Source organism: Notechis scutatus, chromosome 1 (assembly GCF_049901735.1).
Source record: "Notechis scutatus isolate UNSWTSFEM ecotype Mainland chromosome 1, rNotScu1.2, whole genome shotgun sequence".
NCBI lineage: Eukaryota > Metazoa > Chordata > Lepidosauria > Squamata > Elapidae > Notechis > Notechis scutatus.
The window spans coordinates 100,566,058-100,584,964 of record NC_142009.1 but is presented as its reverse complement, the minus strand read 5'-3'; the positions used below and the strand labels follow the sequence as shown (position 1 = coordinate 100,584,964).

General features: G+C 35.6%; 1 protein-coding gene across 7 annotated transcripts in view; it reads right to left on the bottom strand.

Moving 5' to 3' along the window:
• Positions 1 to 18,907, bottom strand: part of FAM184A (family with sequence similarity 184 member A) — a 65,872-nt gene that overhangs the window by 15,363 nt on the left and 31,602 nt on the right. For all 7 annotated transcript variants that reach the window (XR_015750788.1, XR_015750792.1, XM_087972681.1 and 4 more), the window contains exons 6-12: positions 18,584 to 18,706; positions 17,641 to 17,802; positions 14,900 to 15,025; positions 14,409 to 14,555; positions 6,167 to 6,379; positions 5,714 to 5,867; positions 3,199 to 3,326 (exon numbers count right to left, since the gene is read on the bottom strand). Coding sequence is in view for 5 of the 7 variants with exons in the window: in XM_087972681.1 (XP_087828807.1) it covers positions 3,199 to 3,326; positions 5,714 to 5,867; positions 6,167 to 6,379; positions 14,409 to 14,555; positions 14,900 to 15,025; positions 17,641 to 17,802; positions 18,584 to 18,706 (1,053 nt within the window). In the remaining 2 variants the exon portion in view is untranslated. The remainder of the gene's footprint in view (positions 1 to 3,198; positions 3,327 to 5,713; positions 5,868 to 6,166; positions 6,380 to 14,408; positions 14,556 to 14,899; positions 15,026 to 17,640; positions 17,803 to 18,583; positions 18,707 to 18,907) is intronic.

Here is an 18,907-nt window from a genome sequence, read left to right as displayed (position 1 = left end):
GGATATCTTACTGCGGGCCGCAATTGGCCCGCGGGCCGCGAGAATGAGACCTCTGCTATAGACATTAGTATAAAATATACAGAGCATTCTGGGAAGTGCTAGTGTAAATTACTGTGGACTTGCTGCTGAAAGAGATGGATTATCTCAAAGATTACTATAATAATTAGCCGGTGTTTGAGATGCTTGTTCAATTTAAGTCTCTCATAATGCTTAAACAGAGCTTCTTTTCCCCCCATTGTCTGTTTATTTTTTCCCTTGTGTCATCGTATTCTTTTTCTCTCTCACTTTTTCTTTTCTTTATGCAACTATCTTATCTCTTTAATTACTCTACATCCTGTTTTAATTTTTATTGCTGAAGAGAGGGAATGGAATGTGAGTGGGTAGAGAGGGAATGATTGAATGGCAAATGAAATATAAATTAATAGAATAATGGGATTGGTATCGTAGATTGATAAAACAAGGAAACTGGCAGAGCATAATGGAGATGCAGGTTCTTGATTTGAATGGGTGGTTGGTTGGTTAAGAAGGCAGATAGATAGATAGATAGATAGATAGATAGATAGATAGATAGATAGATAGATAGATAGATAGATAGATAGATAGACAGACAGACAGACAGACAGACAGACAGACAGACAGACAGACAGACAGACAGACAGCACTTAGACTTATATACCACTTCATAATGCTTTATAGCAGGGGTTGCCAACCTTTTGGATCTCAGGGACCACTAAACTCATACTTTTAAATCCCGAGGACCACTAATACGAATTTTTTAAAAAGCTAATATATTTAATATAATTATTTATGTTAAATATAAATTATATATATATATATATATATATATATGTGTGTGTGTGTGTGTGTGTGTGTGTGTGTGTGTGTGTGTGTGTGTGTGTGTTACACACATACATTACATATACATATACATATACTATATATATTACATATTATATATATATACACACACGTATGTATATGTATATGTATACACACACATACATATACATATACATATACATATATACATATATATATATACATATATATATATATATACACACACACACACACACACATATATATACTTGATACACATACCACACACACTTACTTATTTAATTATAACAAAAATGTAAATGCTTAATGATAACAAAATAAAAAGTTCTAGGCTGGAAGCCTCCCCCCACCTGGCACCTTTGAAAGAGACAGAAGAGTGGGCGGTGTGTGTGTGTGTGTGTGTGTCTGAGCTGAGGGGCCTGGGGCAACTGCCACTGGGAGAAGCAGAGGCAGAAAGGGGGCTTTGCTCTCCTTGGGGGGTAGTGCCCCTTGGCTGCCACTTCAGGGGCCTCTCATCAGGCATCTGCCTGCAGAAGGACTGCTGCCCTTATTGATTAATTGGGGAAGGGGAGGGGGAGAAAGTGGGAGCTCCTTTCAGATCCCGGGTGGAGGATTGAGAGGCTCAGATCTGCAGCCGAGGAAAAGCTGTGGGGGGGTCTTCCAGCCTCACCTGGAGACAGGCAAGGAAAGGTGTCCCTGGGGGCACTTCACTCGCTTTAGCACTTCGCTGCCAAACCCAGCCACAGCCAGTGATTATTTGGGGGAGGGGGAGGGGGGAGAGAGAGAAAGCATCTCTCGCATTACCCGGGGAGGAAAGTAGGTGAAACAAAACTCACTCTTTCACTGAGACCTACAAAATGCCAATCTACCGTGTTCCAGGAGTTCTTTAAAATCATCAAACGCTCCCACTTGCAGTTCCTGTGCCTCCCAGCTCAAGTCCCTGAGATGCACGCTCCCACACAGCGGCGGCAATAGTCCCCTCCCCCAGCGGCCACTGCCAGCTCTCCCCATTAGTTTTCTAGCTTTGAACTGTTCCCGGCTCTCTCTCTTTCCTCCCCACCCTGCCCATGTGCAGGCAGGAAAGGAAAGGGAGATGGAGCCATGCACAGCTCTCCCCTTTTCCAGCCCTCGCTGCCTCTCCCAACATTGAAGCCTCGGAAACGCAGGCAAAGCCGCCACAGCGGTAGCGCCCTGAGTTGCTTGCTTCTCTACTACTGCCTCCTCCTCCAGCACCACTTCCTTCTCTGGGTAGGGTGATTCTTAACTAACCGAGCATGCTAAGGCAACTCAGGATGCTACTGCTGCGGCGGCTTTACCTGTGTCTCCAAGGCTTCAATGTTGAGAGAGGCAGCGAGGGGTGGGAGAGTGGAGAGCTGCACATGGCTCCGTCTCCCTTTCCTTTCCTGCCTGCATGTGGGCACGGGGGGGGGGGAGGAAGAGGCGGGAGCAATTCAAAGCTAGAGAACTAATGGGGAGAGCTAACAGCGGGAGCTGGGGGAGGGGACTGTTGTTGCCACCGCTGCCGGGTGTAGAAGCTGGTTGGCACATGCATCTCAGGGACCTGTCTCTGGGGTCCCTCGGAGAGCCGGGAGGCGCTAGAACTGCACGGATTAATTGCTTTTGGGGGCCATTTCTTCTGCGGCCCACCAAAAATTTTCCACGGCCCACCAGTGGGCTGCGGCCCACCAGTTGGTGACCGCTGCTTTATAGTCCTAAGTGGTTTACAGAGTTAGCATATTGCCCCCAACAATCTGCATCCAAACTTCTTCATTTTCAAGTTTAACAATTTGCTGCTGTCATTTAAGTCTGTTACTTATCTTTAGAATAGTGGGTAAAATTACTTCAGTCAAAAAATTACTATTGAGTTCATGATGTAAGATAAATTCTGAATAGACCCAACTAGATTGGTCTGGTTGTAGCATGTGGTTACAACATGTGTACAATTTCATGCTTCATTCAAAAGCAACATAGTTACACGCTTAGTCCTAATTTACAATTAGTGTATATTGATATATAGTTGTGAAACCTGGACATTAAATGTGAAAGCAACACAATGAAATTTAAATGGCAATGAACTGGCTGTATTATATTATATAACAACTAGATCAACAGTGATGAACGTCAATCCTTGCTCAATGTCAGTGGACCTTAAAAGACCAGAAAATGTCCAAAGAAATGCTGGGCAGATGATAATTCAATTCAAATGTGTTAACTGAGAAATAACTCAAATACCATATATCAATTTTTGATCAAACAGCTTTTTTGTTACTTTTTGATCAAAAAAATATATCAAAGATCAAACACTTGTGCGATAGTTTTAAATATGTTAATAAACTTTAGGGCATGGAGTATATGTACCTGATGCCTGCTGAGTTCTATGCTTCTTTCAAGTTCCATTTTAGCTGCTGCTACTTCTTGCTGATGATTGTGCCTGAGCTGATCAATTGCTGCAGCATGTTGATGATTTAGTTCAGAGCGCAAAGACGCTGAGAAATACAAATAAAGTATTTTAAAAAATACTTCACAAATAATATTTAATATTTTGATAGGTACACATATTGTTATCATATAGTTAATGCATGATATATTAATGTTTTTTTTTTCAAATGGCACAATTTGCTTTCCTTACTAGTTCCCAGCTATTCATGTGAAAATCTTCTATAATAAGTGTATTACCCTGACATTCATTAAAGTACCACACTGTGTCTTCCATATTTATAGTGTTTGCAACCCACAGTTTTAATTTATTTTTAGTCTTCAAAATATTTGGTGTTACTCAAGCAAGAAAGTCATTTCAAAATGTGAAGTAAAATTATTCATAACCAAGTATATGAACTTTCTATAAAATAATTGTGTAGAACACTCATAAACTTGGTAGGAAACTCATAAAGGCAAAATACTAAAATAAAGGATGACATTTTTAAAATTTCTGCTTTATCCTTATTATCTTGATATCATTAGACTGGAAATGTAATTTCTATTTCTGGAAAGAGTGCTCCTTTTTCAGGGAGTCATTATTTTCCAGGATAGTTACATAACATGCATATATTATATGTATGTATATTTAAAAGACTTACAACTCAATATTTTGTACCATGCATATTCAAAGCAGCAAGCAAATATTTTAAAAGGACATTAGTTACATATTCCAAAAAGAGAAACAAAAATAATCCAAAGAAGATAATGATAATAACTATAGCCAATAAAGGAGAATATTTGTAGATCAGGATTGAAATGAGAGATCCTTTGTGCTCTCTGACCTTGGTTTTCTTGTAGACATTTCATTACCCAAACTAGGTAACATAATCAGTGCTAGTCCTGATGATGTTATCTAGTTTGGGTAATGAAATGTCTGCAAGGAAACAACCAAGCTCAGAGAGATGATAATAGCAACCAGATAAGCGAATCATACAAGGAAAGTATATTATATAACCCATGAAAGACTCAAGGAAGCAACTTTTAAGCCAGTATTTTAAGCCAGTATTCTCTTTTCTAATATTCAATTTGATGGCTTTGAACAATCACCACTGCACTTCTTTTAGTGATTTGTTTCTCTGAAATTTTAAATACTGCATTATATTTTTGCAAACATTGAGTTTATCCAAGTATGTGGATACTTCTCCCTAATTTTTATGGTCTGATTTTGCTCTATTTCTGATGCAATGAGGTACTGATATTGATAGTGAAAAGATGACTGATATAAAGATAACACTAAAGAAACTACTACCCTGTTTCTCCAACAATACGGCCTCCCCCAATAGGAAGTCCCAGCATATTTTATAAGCATGAAATGAAATTAAGCCCCTCCCCCCCCAAATTAAGGCCTATATTAAAACATGCGAAATGGGGGGAATGGTGGGGGGGCTTGCCATTAGGAAGTACTTTTGTTGCACACCCGGATATGGTGCTGCCTGCGTTGACCCCGATACGAAGTGCCCCACCAACACCGAGGTCAACATCCAAGCCGTCGCTGCCCGCCCACCCAAAGATGCAAGGGGGGGAATTAAGTCATCCCCGAAAAGACGGCCTAGCCATTTTTTCGGGGCTCAAAAAAAAAAAAAGACCCGGCCTTATTATATGAGAAACACGGTATTATCAAAGATAATGAAAAAGGAGAGACAGGAATATAGCCCAGAATATGAAAACAGAACACATCTAAAACACCTATGGAAAATCTTTATTTAGCCAACAGAATCGTTTATGAAAAATCTTATAGAAGAGTCATTAACTTGAGAGATAATAAGTAACGAGACTGAGATATAGTATCACATTTATATTATAAACTGTGAGGTATTAATTACCTTTCAAAGATTACCTTAAGGAATGCTGCTATTTTTCATCTTAAAAACCTACATGATTTCAAAGAGAGATCCTACCTAAAACTAAGGACATATTCACTGATAGTGAGAACAACTGACCAGTGGAACAGCTTGACTCCAGAAGTTGTGGGTGCTCTTATCATTGGAGATTTTAAAGAAGAGATTGGACAGCCAATTATCCAGAATGGTATAGGATCTCCTACTTGAGCAAAAGATTGGACTAAAAGACCTCCAAGATCCTTTTCAACTCTCTTATTCTGTATTCTGTACTCTGTATGTATGTCCTCCAAACATAAAAAGTTGCATATGACTTAGGAAAGGCTGGTCGATTTCAAGAAGGTTTTACATTGAAAAACATAAAGAAACCCTAGGGCTATAAACTAGCTTGAAAGTGAGAAAAACAGCCCAAGAGAAGACAATGGCAAACCATTTCTGTATTGTTAGCAAAACTAAAGCCAAATTCCTACATTGTTGTGTATCAGGCAGCAAATTATATCTGCCCTCTAAATCAAAGCTTACATTTTAAATTGTGACATGAAAGTACAGTACAGTACCAAGCATTGCTTTCCCTTCGTCTTCCAATTCAAAGCGAAGAGTCTGCACTTCCTGTTCCATTTCTATTTTGAAAACATCCATAGCTTGTCTATGTGCATCTTTCAGTGCCTGAAGTTCTTCTAAATATTTCTGTTGCAAGTGTTCCTCAAGTTCCTATGGAAAGTAAATCAGTATGAGAATATTCTTACAATTAAACATATAAAATTATCTTTAAAATTTTTATCTTATGGAATCTTATCTGTAGCTTCTCTATCTTATGCAGTAAATCACTGTACTCTGGATACTACTTAGCAAAGTAGTTTGGTTCCAAGACAACTGTAGACAAAAATAGGTGAGGGTCTCTTGGATGTTCAAAATAAAAATTAAGTATTTAATTAAAATAATGTTAATGTTTCTTTTTTTGTGGCCTTTATTTGAAAATGTGTGATATTGCCAACCCCCATTGAACATACCTTTTGCTCTTGTTCTTTTGTTTCTTCCATGCTCTGAAAGGCAAGAATATGTGCTTCTTTCATAGACTTATGTCTCTGCTGATGCTCTTCCTCCAGTTCTTCAATTTCTTGGGTCAGTCTCTGCCGCTCTTGACTAAACTGTGCGTGCAATTGTTGCATTGTGTTCTGAGATTGTGAAAGCTGCATTTCTAGGTTTTGCTTTAGCAGAGTGATCTAATTCACAGAAAAGCAAAATGACACAGGAATATCAGAATGAAATTCAAATTAAATTTATGCAAAGATTTTTTAAAACTGTGATTAATTTTGGAAAAGTACAGAAATCTATAAACATGTTACTAGTCCACTGAACAACTACAATCCAAGTTGTAGTTTGAGATATGAAAGGCAATATACAATGTTCACAGAAATTTTTTATCTTTAAACATTGCATCCTTATCTTCTGGCATATGTTGTTCAGTAGCACATTTCTTTTAGGAAATGTTCAGGTATACATTATAACATGAAACAAACATTTATGATACAAAAGATAGGACTACTACAAAGATTGCTACTTTGCATTCTATAAAATGCCTCTCCCAACTGTCTGTTACATTCTCAGATATCTAAAAGTCAAGTTCAAAGCACTCAGACAGTTTATTTTAATATCTAAAGCTTGTTAGTCAGAGTTACAGAAAGTCTTCTTAAAAGTACAAAAAGATTGCTTCATAAAAATAATAGATGAAAACATTTCAATACATCTACTTAGGCAGGAATCCTAATGAACTCAATTGGATTTACAATCTTATGTTTAGATTCTGGAGTTAATTACTAATAATTTTTAAAATTAAATATCAGATTTTTATATTACCTCTAGAATTGTTTAGGGCACTGAAAAAGAATAATATATTTAACATATTATAATGCTTAGTGTGTTCAACCATGGACTAAGGACAATTAGCTTGATATTGCTAGACATGTTGCTCAGTTCATGACTGTACATCTGGTATTATCTGACAGACAAACCCACCTCACAAGCATATTGCAGTAAAGTAGTAGGAGTACTATGTACAATGCCTTAAACTCTGGAAGGAAAGCTAATATATAATCCCCCTAATTTGTAATTCTTTATTTCCATATTATGTTTTTGTGGCTTAACCCACACCTTTCTAGATGATTTCTTAAAACTCAGTTTTAAATTGAGTGATGTGCTAGCCATGCAGAGTAATGTACAGATCTTACATGGTATTTTCAGGATGGACAGTTCATGTTAGAGATTGAGATTAGGAGAAAATAATAACACTGCAGTTGAGATCAGAAGGAAGAGCTATACTACTTTTATATTCAATTGACAGTCTTCCTATCAAAACCTGAATATACATTAAAATAGTGTATAATGTTCCAATATTACTATAATATATCGGTGTTGTCACCACTCTTTGAATAAATTCACATAAAATAATTACTAGTAAAGACCACAGGTACTATCATTAGTTTCATTCATAGTATATCAGCTTTCAAATAGCTTAACTGTAGGACAATCAGATAAAATTTAATTCATATGATCAGTGCAAACGTTATACTTTATTGGTCTATAAATATTTATTATGAAGATCATAATGCCAAATAGTTACAAGAGTATTATTTAACACAGATGAACTCACAAATAATTCAGTGAAGGTACAGATACCCTGTATATAGATGAAAGAATTAATATACAAGTTAATTCAGATTTAAGATTTCTATTATGCTTTCATTTATAAGATAACATAAATGCTAAATGTATTACACCTGTGCAAAATTTCTGAAGGCACTTTGGTCAAATGCAATAGTGTGAAAAAGAATTCATCATTGAAATGTTCAGGTAGCAGTATTTTCAGGAGGGTGTGGGTACTCCAAGGACTTTGTCTTCACTTGTCTGTGCATGCAGAGCTGCTTTACTTTACCAGCAGTCCCCAAAGACTGGACATACACATGCACAGACTATCTTCCTGAGAACACAGCTGCTTCAACACAACAGAGGCACATTGCTTAGGGTAATGTGGAATGCAAATTACCCCCTTGACCTATTTGTGCAGTGGAAAAGCATTTGTAACAAATTCAGTACCTTCTGTTAGATGTTGAATAAATGTTTGAGTTTTCTTCCACCATACAATTTTCTTTTATAAAATCTTAGAATTATAGGATCCACTACAGTAGGGGTTCTTAACCTTTTCTTGCTCGTGGCTTACTTCTGAACTTCATTTATCTCTCTGACACATACACACACACACACACACACACACACAATTACCACTGTTAAGATATTTATGTAAACTGCAGTAATTTTCAATATCTATATTGCTGAAATTAGCACAGAGAATGAAATATATGGATTATGACAAATTGACAAATATATGCCTGGTTGGACGACACCCTCAGAAATTTAACTATGATTCCCTAAAAATATGGCAGGCCCATGTTGAGAATCACTACATTAGAGCATTTCAGACAGAAGATCATCCAGCTTCTACAGCTGGAAACAATTTTGAGCTAATGGATCCTCTGGATTCTTGATTTTTTTTTTTAAAAAAAGCCTGTCAAATAGCTACAAGGTATATCATGTAACTAACTGCTGTAGCATTTAGAGCAGGGGTGTCAAACTCATCACAGCGGCATCATGTGACATATCGGGACTTTTCCCTTCACTAAACTGGGCATGGGCATGGCCAGCGCGTGACATATCTGGCCCACAGGCCGCGAGTTTGACAGCCCTGGTTTATAGAAAGCTATACAGTTTATATTGTTAGTCCACCACCATAAGAAAACTGCATGGCAGAACTTAGATAGTGTTCCTGGAGCAAGGAGGAGGAACAAAATCTATATATCGTGAAAATTTTCCAAAGTCAAAAAGCCTGAAGGGTAAAGTGGTATTTTTCATCAGTCTTTTATTCCCTCTTCTATGCATCCTTCTGTAAATCTCACTATTGAACAAAAATGGAAACAATGTGTTTTTAAAACAAGAGGATTTCTCCTAAATCCTAGATCTCTGCTATGGAGGCCTTTGAGGAAATGGAACCTCTGGCAATTTTAAAGTTAATATCCTTTTAGTAAATGAATTAGAGGGGAAAAATGATATTGCCTTGTATCAGCAATGGAGAATATAAATGAGCTCAGAAATCTTTATTGCTGACTATGGTAGTGTTTAAGATTAATAATTTTAGAGTTGATAGAAGAGTGTCTCGATTTGTTCGATGAAATAAAGCCTAATTCTAAAGGAAAGATTATTAATTATAATGTTTCATTTAAATTGCATCAAGCTTTATAGTTATAAGATTCCAAATTAATCCAATGGAAGTAATCATGAAAAATATGGTCTTACACCCATTACTGTCTCATTGATGCTTGTTAAATGAAAATGTATTTTTCTGGGAAATTGCCTCCTAAAATCCAAAAAATGCCTTGGGATGCAAAGCTATCATAGAAAAGGTGTGGCTTTTTAATGGTGGTACTGATAGCTATAATAAAAGTATGCCTACTCTGATGCACTTTTCCCACTATTTGAATGCTGAACTTCCAAACAAAACGGAATACTAAAATTCTTCACATTGTTTAACAATGTTCACCAATGGAGTAAATCCTTGCTACATTTGCTGTGTTCTACTCTACCCAGCTTAGAACAGAATAAGGCTTTAATAGAAGTCTAATCACACAAATGCCCCATTATTATTTTTCCTTTGCCAACAATCCATATTCACTTGGTCATTCCACAGCACTAATCAGGATTATGCATGAATCATGTTCTTTATAAAATGCCTAGTAGCAATGTATTAATAATGAAAACTACCGGTACATACAGTTTTACTCTAACAGGCAACATACCTTATACTTAATTAATGTTTTGGTGTAAACAGACACCCCCCACCCCCAAATTCACATTCAGCCCCTTTAAATGTAAGGATATATTTAATGTGGAATGCAAACATGCATGAAATAAACAATTTAACCAAGGAAACAATTTTATACATTTATTATTCCCTTTTGAAAAATGAACAGGAACAAGGATAACTAAATTTTGTGAAGCTACATGAAACATTGATGTTTGCCCAGAAATATTCCCAGTGGTACTGTTTTATCTGTGAAAAATGCTTTACTCTCATAAGCTTGGATGCCAAATGTTTGCCAATATCTTTAACTCTAATCTTTCTGTAGTTTATACATCACATCCTAATAAATTTCTCAAGGCCAGTTTTGGGGAGGTAATCAGGTCAAGCAAATTAAACAAATAAGAGAGACTGACAAAAATAGATATGAAACATGCAGTCTATCAAATTAATTTAACTGGGTTAATTGTGTTGATATTTTGAATACAGGTAGTACTTGACTTACAACAGTCCGTTTAGTGACCATTCAAAGTTACAACAGCACTGAAAAAAGTGAGCTATGACTATTTTTCACACTTACAACCACTGATGCATCCCCATGGTCATGTGATCAAAATTTATATGCTTGGCAACTTACTCATATTTATGAGTTGCAATGTCCCAGGATCATGTGATCACCTTTTGCTACCTTCTGACAGGGAAAGTCACTGGGGAAGTCAGATTCACTTAACAACCATGTCACTAACTTAATAACTGTAGGAATTCATTTAACAACTGTCTCACTTAGCAACAGAAACTTTGGAGTGAACTGTGGTCATAAGTCAAGGACTACCTGTACTGACTTGGGTTAGAAATGCATATTTTAATGTTTTTCTTACATGTTTAACACTTTTAATTTTTAAGCCAAAAACAGAAGTGTAAATTTATTTAGTGGCCAAAATTACAAAACTGTAATATCTTGCCATGCTACTGGAATGTTTGTTCTGGTTTAGTATGCTGAAAATGCTATGGCTTTGAAATGGGCCAATTCCGATTTCCATTTCAAGATCAGATTATTTTAAAAATCACTTAGAAGTTGGGACAATTTTTCCAAAGTTTCAGCCACAATCTTTTTTGTCCCACTCTAGTCACAGATATAAACATTAACATAATATATTATAATATAATTAAGAAATGCTATTTTCTTTTTTCCCAACCTGCAACCCAAGCACCACTAATTGCACACATACATATAACATTTTTGAAAAAATTTACTGGAATTGAACATTCATATGACTGAATACCTTGTGTAAAATTGAAAGGCAGCCAGAATAAATTTTGATATGTGTATGCTACTTTTAAACTATAAAGTCATTATCTCAAAGGGCAAGCCATAATTATAATCTTTATAATTCAAAAATTACAGACATGGAGATTGCAATCTTATACCTCCTGATCACTGATCTCAAGTTTCTTATTTCTGAGGAAACATCTATAGGATTGTACCAAATGGAAAAAATACCAGCAAATCTATGATACTGTAGCTCAAGAGATATTTTGCATTACTAAAAAGTGGCATATTAAAGGAAATTGCCCATAAAATATTTGCTATAATAAATGAATATCAGAAGTCCAAGATTTATAATAGTTCATCCATAACTGAGTTGCATTACATCATGCTTTATAAAAAGGCTATGTAATATGCAAATATATTAGCTGCAAGCTTCTTTTCAGTATATAGAATGACTGATATCCGATAGCAAATATAAATATAGACATAATGAAGGCAGGTCACAGCTTTTTATGAAAATATATAATTTATTTCTATAAATATTTTAATTATTTAATTTCAAAGGGTTAGATTTTAAAGCAACACTGCTCAGTATGCAAGCTGAAAAGTACAGGCATGCCCTTGCGTACAAACTGTAAGTGCAACTCACTTACATTGCTGATAGATTTATGCAAAGCTTCACCAAGATAGTGCCGCTATGAAGGAAAGATCACAAGAATAAAAGAAATAATTCAGAAATAACTAAGAAGATGGAATAAAAAGGGGGCAGTAAAAGACAGAACATTCATATTGATATGATAAAGGAAATATGTTGAGAAAAACTAATATAGAACAGTTTTGCTATGGCTTTATAAACACTTCTAAAAATCTACTTATTAAAAATGTTTTGAATCCTTTTAAAATATAAAAATTGGAAATATAAGAATTATATGCAGTTTCTAAATGACACTATTTTATTTTTTAGCCCAAATAGTGCATAACATTTAATAAACACTGCATAAAATTTAATAAATAAATTCCTGAAAAACTGGCAAATATATTTGTTAGCACATCTGTTTAGAAATTTGGAAAAAAACGTTCAGCTATATTTTTCAATACTGAACATATACATTTTTTTTACTTCTAAAATAATTTTGCATCATAATTTACTATTACCAATCCCAACTTAATTCATAAATACTTTCTTTCCTTCTTTAAATATGAACTGTTCTTTATAATATCTACTCCATAGCAAAATTATATTTGAAATTCATTATATACTGCCATTTATTAACAAGCTAAAGATGTACTGTCAGCATGTATAAGTGGTACATCACTATATACATTAAATGCCACGTGGGTATGAGAACCATACTTGTTAAAATTGAATGATGGATAATTTCACTGTTGGATACATGATTCATTCCCAGTCATTTGTTCTTTCAGTCAAATCATTAAGAACCTTAAGATGCTTACTGATCTATTATATATTTCCTAAATTATTAATGTTTTATCAAAATCACAATTTACAAAGAGATCAATTCATTATTTAAATTATGTACTAATCAAACTATTATTTGTAGCTATTGAATAAATTTCATGGGAGTAATTAGTTAATAATAAAATTAACTCAGAAAATTTCAGCCACAAAAAAATTCTAATCCAGAAAAACTATGAGATCTTTGCTAAATGGCAAAACCTGTTTCCTTTACTGAAAATGAAATCATTTATGATACCATAATTAATAAGAAATCAAAACTCCTTGGTTAACTAGACTGATGTATTTCCAGACACACACTTTAGACCAAGTTCAAACTTTATTCAGTATGGCTGCTCATTTTACTGGACATTATATAGTCTACAACAATGTTATTTTTTCTTAGTGATGATAGCATGAATTCTTGCTATTATGCAATGATCAAGCAATATAATCTTACTTTTGTATTGTTGGAAGGATTTCCACTGAATTCAGTAGAACAATCCTAGGAATTATTGGGATTGTCAGGATTGTTCTAAATGATTTCAGAATTAAAATTATATTTTGCTATTACTGTACTTAATTTCTAAAATGTGTAAATTGAACACAGAAATGTACATCCCATCCTATTTAATCAGTGTATATGTATATTTCTTAGGGTTTTAATTTGTGTTCAGCTACCTACTTTTATTGTTTTCGGTATCTAGCTGTGATTCATAATACTAGTAATGGATGTAGCTAACTCACTTATTTCAGAAAAAGAAACACAAAAGGTTTCAATTTGAAATTTTTAAAACACGTGACAGAATAAAAAAAGATAAATGCTTCTTCCTCCAGTATCTGCTAGCAGAAGAAATGTGTGCATCATCTAAAAATTATACAGGTAGTCCTTAACTTACAACCATTCATTTAGTGACTATTAAAACTTCAACTTCAAAAAAAGTGACACAAACATTTGTCATACTTATGACTGTTGCAGCATCCCTATGGTCACGTGATAAAAATTCAGATGTTTGGTAACTGGCATTTATTTATGACAGTTGCAGTGTCCCAGGGTCATGTGATTACCTTTTGTGACCTTTTGATCAGCAAAGTCAATGGGGATGCCAAATGTATTAACAACCATGTTGTTAACAACTACAGGGATTCACTTAACCACTGTGACAAGAAATATCATAAAATGGGGCAAAACTAAGATAATAAATGTCTTGCTTAGCAATGCTAATTTTGGGCTCAATTGTGGTTATAAGTCAAGGACTACCTATACTGGAATAAGCTTCCATAAATTCCTTGCTGCCCAAGTACTGAGATTTTTGCAACTCTGTAACTGAATATATTGATTTATTTGTCTCCTATTAACTTATTTAGTATAGAATTTTTTAAAAATTTGGAATGGTTCCTGCCTGTTTTTTTAAAAGTAACATTATACATTGGGAGAACTGAATGATGTCATAACCTTTAAAGGCAACATTTTAGTATGCTGGTTGTATGGCACATTCCTATTTTTAATAATTAAAAACATTGAGTCATATGCTACATACAATGTCAAAGAAATCTACACATTTTTATATCAAATTTAACAACTATTCTTATCAAATTTTAAGAGGATTAATTTTGCAACAAAAATCTCAATAATCTAAAAGTGAAATTAATTTATCAACTAATTATTCTGGTTACCTGATCCAAAAGATCTTCAACTTTTTTCTGCCAGCTCTCTCTGGCGGCATTTTTCTCTCTCTCCTTTAGTTGCAAGAGTTGTGTCATTGCTGACTTTTTATCTTCTTCATGCTGAAGTCTCAATTCCTCTCTAAGTTTTGTACATTCCTGCCTAAAAAAAAGAGTCAAAGCTAAAACTTATTCTACTGTTTAAAACATTGTAGAAACCTTGTTGAAATGCATAGTCTTTGTCAAAACATTATTATTATTAAGCTATATGTTTGTTCCTCTGAATCAGTTTTTTCACAAGATTTTCTAAAGTGGTTTGCCACTACCTTTGCGTTAAGAGAAAGGGAATGACACAAAGTCATTCAACAGGCTTCATGCCTAAGGCAGGACTAGAACTCAGGGTCTCCTGGTATTTAGCCAGATGCCTTAACTATTGCACCGAATTGGCTCCTTTTTATTAAGATACACATTTCTTTAAAAGAGAAAATAAATGGAAACAATACTTGCCGGAGATTTTCTGTCCATTTTATTTCCAGGTCACGAGCCATTCTATCGAGTTTTAATTTTTCCTCTTCCCTCATGGTTATAATCATTGCTTCATGGTGCTGTCTCTCCTGATTTAACTCCCCCTTAAAATAAAAACAAAAAATCTATAACAAATTTATGCTAAGAAACAACATTTCAAAATGCAGAATTATTTGTATTTTTACATTAACATGGAAATGTTTAATGTGGCTGCCCATTTCATACAAAGCAACCCTAGGTAGCATACAACAATTAAATAATACAGCATATAAATAAAATATAAAATGTAATTATTAAAATGAGACCATTATAGAAAAAAATAAATATACAAATCCCACAGAAAAAGGAAGAATATCTTCTAGGAATGTCTCCACTTCCCAAATCCTAGATGGCATCCCATCCCAAATGCCAAAATGGCATAGCCTTAGAACAAGTAGGACCCCAAACCCAAAATCATTCAGTCTTGCTGATGGTTCAGTTGAAGCCTACCATGCTCCATTCAGTTCTTCACAAACTCTGGACACCAAGATATTCACCATCTCACTTAATTTGCCAAGGACAGAGATGTATTGTTGGGTATAATCAGTGTACTGATGATACCCCCCACCCCATGGTCACAGGTGAACTCACCCATTGGCTTCATGTAAATATTAGAGGGGAGATCACAGAATCCTGTCTATAACTGTAAGAACAGTTTTTTAAAATTATTGATATGGACACTGCTCAAAAAAATAAAGGGAACACAAAAATAAGATATCCTAGATCTGAATGAATGAAATATTCTTATTAAATACTTTGTTCATTACATAGTTGAATGTGCTGACAACAAAATCACACCAAAATTATCAATGGAAATCAAATTTAGCAACCCATGGAGGTCTGGATTTGGAGTTACACTCAAAATTAAAGTGGAAAAAAAACACTTCAGGCTGATCCAACTGTGATGTAATGTCCTTAAAACAAGTCAAAATGAGGCTCAGTAGTGTGTGTGACCTCCAAGTGCCTGTATGACCTCCCTACAATGCCTGGGCATGCTCCTGATGAAGTGGCGGATGGTCTCCTAAGAGATCTCCTCCCACACCTGGACAAAAGCATCCCCCAACTCCTGGACAGTCTGTGGTGCAACGTGGCGTTGGTGGATGGAGCAAGACATGATGTCCCAGATGTGCTCAATTGGATTCAGGTCTGGGGAACGGGCAGGCCAGTCCATGGCATCAATGCCTTCGTCTTGCAGCAACTGCTGACACACTCCAGCCAATGAGGTCTAGAATTGTCTTGCATTAGGAGGAACCCAGGGCCAACCGCACTAGCATATGGTCTCACAAGAGGTCTGAGGATCTCATCTCAGTACCTAATGGCAGTCAGGCTACCTCTGGCGAGCACATGGAGGGCTGTGCAGCCCCCTAAAGAAATGCCACCCCACACCATTACTGACCCACTGCCAAACCGGTCATGCTGGAGGATGTTGCAGGCAGCAGAACGTTCTCCATGGCGTCTCCAGACCCTGTCATGTCTGTCACATGTGCTCAGTGTGAACCTGCTTTCATCTGTGAAGAGCACAGGGCGCCAGTGGAGAATTTGCCAATCTTGGTGTTCTCTGGCAAATGCCAAACACCCTGCATGGTTTTGGGCTGTAAGCACAACCCCACCTGTGGATGTCGGGCCCTCATACCACCCTCATGGAATCTGTTTCTGACCGTTTGAGCAGCCACATGCACATTTGTGGCCTGCTGAAGGTCATTTTGCAGGGCTCTGGCAATGCTCCTCCTGTCCCTCCTTGTACAAAGGTGGAGGTAGCAGTCCTGATGCTGGGTTGTTGCCCTCCTACGGCCTCCTCCATGTCTCCTGATGTACTGGCCTGTCTCCTGGTAGTGACTCCATGCTCTGGACACTACGCTGACAAACACAGCAAACCTTCTTGCCACAGCTCGCATTGATGTGCCATTCTGGATGAGCTGCACTACCTGAGACACTTGTGTGGGTTGTAGACTCCGTCTCATGCTACCACTAGAGTGAAAGCACCGCCAGCATTCAAAAGTAACCAAACCATCAGCCAGAAAGCATAGGAACTGAGAAGTGGTCTGTGGTCACCAACTGCAGAACCACTCCTTTATTGGGGATGTCTTGCTAACTGTCTATGCTTTCCACCTGTTGTCTATTCCATTTGCACAACAACCTGTGAAATTGATTGTCAATCAGTGTTGCTACCTAAGTGGACAGTTTGATTTCACGAAGTGTGATTGACTTGGAGTTACATTGTGTTGTTTAAGTGTTCCCTTTATTTTTTTGAGCAGTGTATATTAAGACAGACCTTTACCCACAGCTCAACCACTATCTGACCTAAGTATGAAAGATACAATATTTGCTAAATAAAGCCTAGTTTGATCAATATCTTATCAAAACCACAAGCAGAACATGAAAGCAACACTTTCATTTGCTCCTGATAGCTGGTGCAATGGTATATCTATTGTAAACCCTGAGGTTGGAAATAACTGTATTAGCAAGCAAGCAAGCAAGATTTTAATAGAAATCTCCAGTAATCTGTCTTAACACTCTTTTAAACATCCCTTTTTAAAAGGGTTGTTTAAAATGGTGACCCTGAAAACCATTGTAATATTCAAGAAATTAAAGATATTTTTCCATATATGGCACGGAAGGTCATATGACAACCTGAGTTTGTCTAATGGAGTGAATACATATGATAGAATTTTACATTTACCTCTACATTATATAAGGAGTCAGCGGTTTGTCTCAGTTTTGCCTGGGTTAGTTCTAATTCTTTTTGTAATATTTCTTGGGTTTCCTGGAGGCTAGAAATGTGCCCTTCTGCAGTACTAAGGCCCTGCTCACTTCTTTTTAAGACATCCTGTAGATGCTCCACCTGTAATACAGAAGGAAAATGATTGCTTATTAAAAAAAGAAATCAGATTCGTATTTGATGAATGTATATTCAGATTCTCAGAAATTATCTCATGTTTTCAATCTTCATTTATATATCATTTTAATATACTGAACCCAAAATAAACTAAAAAATTGTTCTTAAAATACGTAAAACAAATGAAGAAATAATCTATGTTTAACATTCAGTTGTTTTCTTTATCCAATTAGAAAAACTAAACACATACAACATTATGTATATGTTACATGATGCTGATAATAAATAACGTATTATTTCATATATTCTGATAGAAAAAAATAGTAAAAAGTTATATCAAAATCTGATGGAAGAAATGAGGGAATAATCCCCACAAAGGAAGTCCAATGATAATAGTGCATAGTCAGAAAGCATATAATGTTGATCACATTTGACAGCAGAAATTATCTGTAATCTAAATGCATGTGCATATATGTATGACACTCAGAAATCAATTCAGTGATTAATATCATGTTATTGAATTCCATATGTAAAATAGTATCAAATGGGTAACTTATTAGTTTTTTTAGTTAAAAATTCTAACACTAAAAGAACACATTTCTTTCACGTGTATAGTTCATAAAATATACAATATGATACACACACACAGAGAGAGAATTCTTCTTTTAGCCAAAATGAAGCAGAACAGAATGAATCCGTCTAAAATACCAATTAAGAAAAAACATTAATAATTAAACATAGTTGAATGCACACAGCATTTAGGTAATATGATTGTGTTGATTCTTACCTCCTGATTGGAGGAAGTCAATTTGGTTGTCAGTTCTTCCCTTAGGCTTTCCAACTGCTGTCGAAGCAGATTCTTCTCATCTTCAAAACGTTGTTTCTCTTTCTCAAATTGCTGCTCCAACTCCTTAAAAAACAAAACAAGGCAGAAAAAAATGTTAAGTCTTCTACTGTTTATTAATTATATTCTTCAAAAACATTAATGATTTATATTCTGTTTTCCTGCTCAGTCTCCCATATAATCCAGAAATGAGTTTCAGAGAGCAAATGGATCTAAGGCAGTCCTCTCTAGGTAACCTTAAAGCCTAGACAGATTTTTATTGGGATA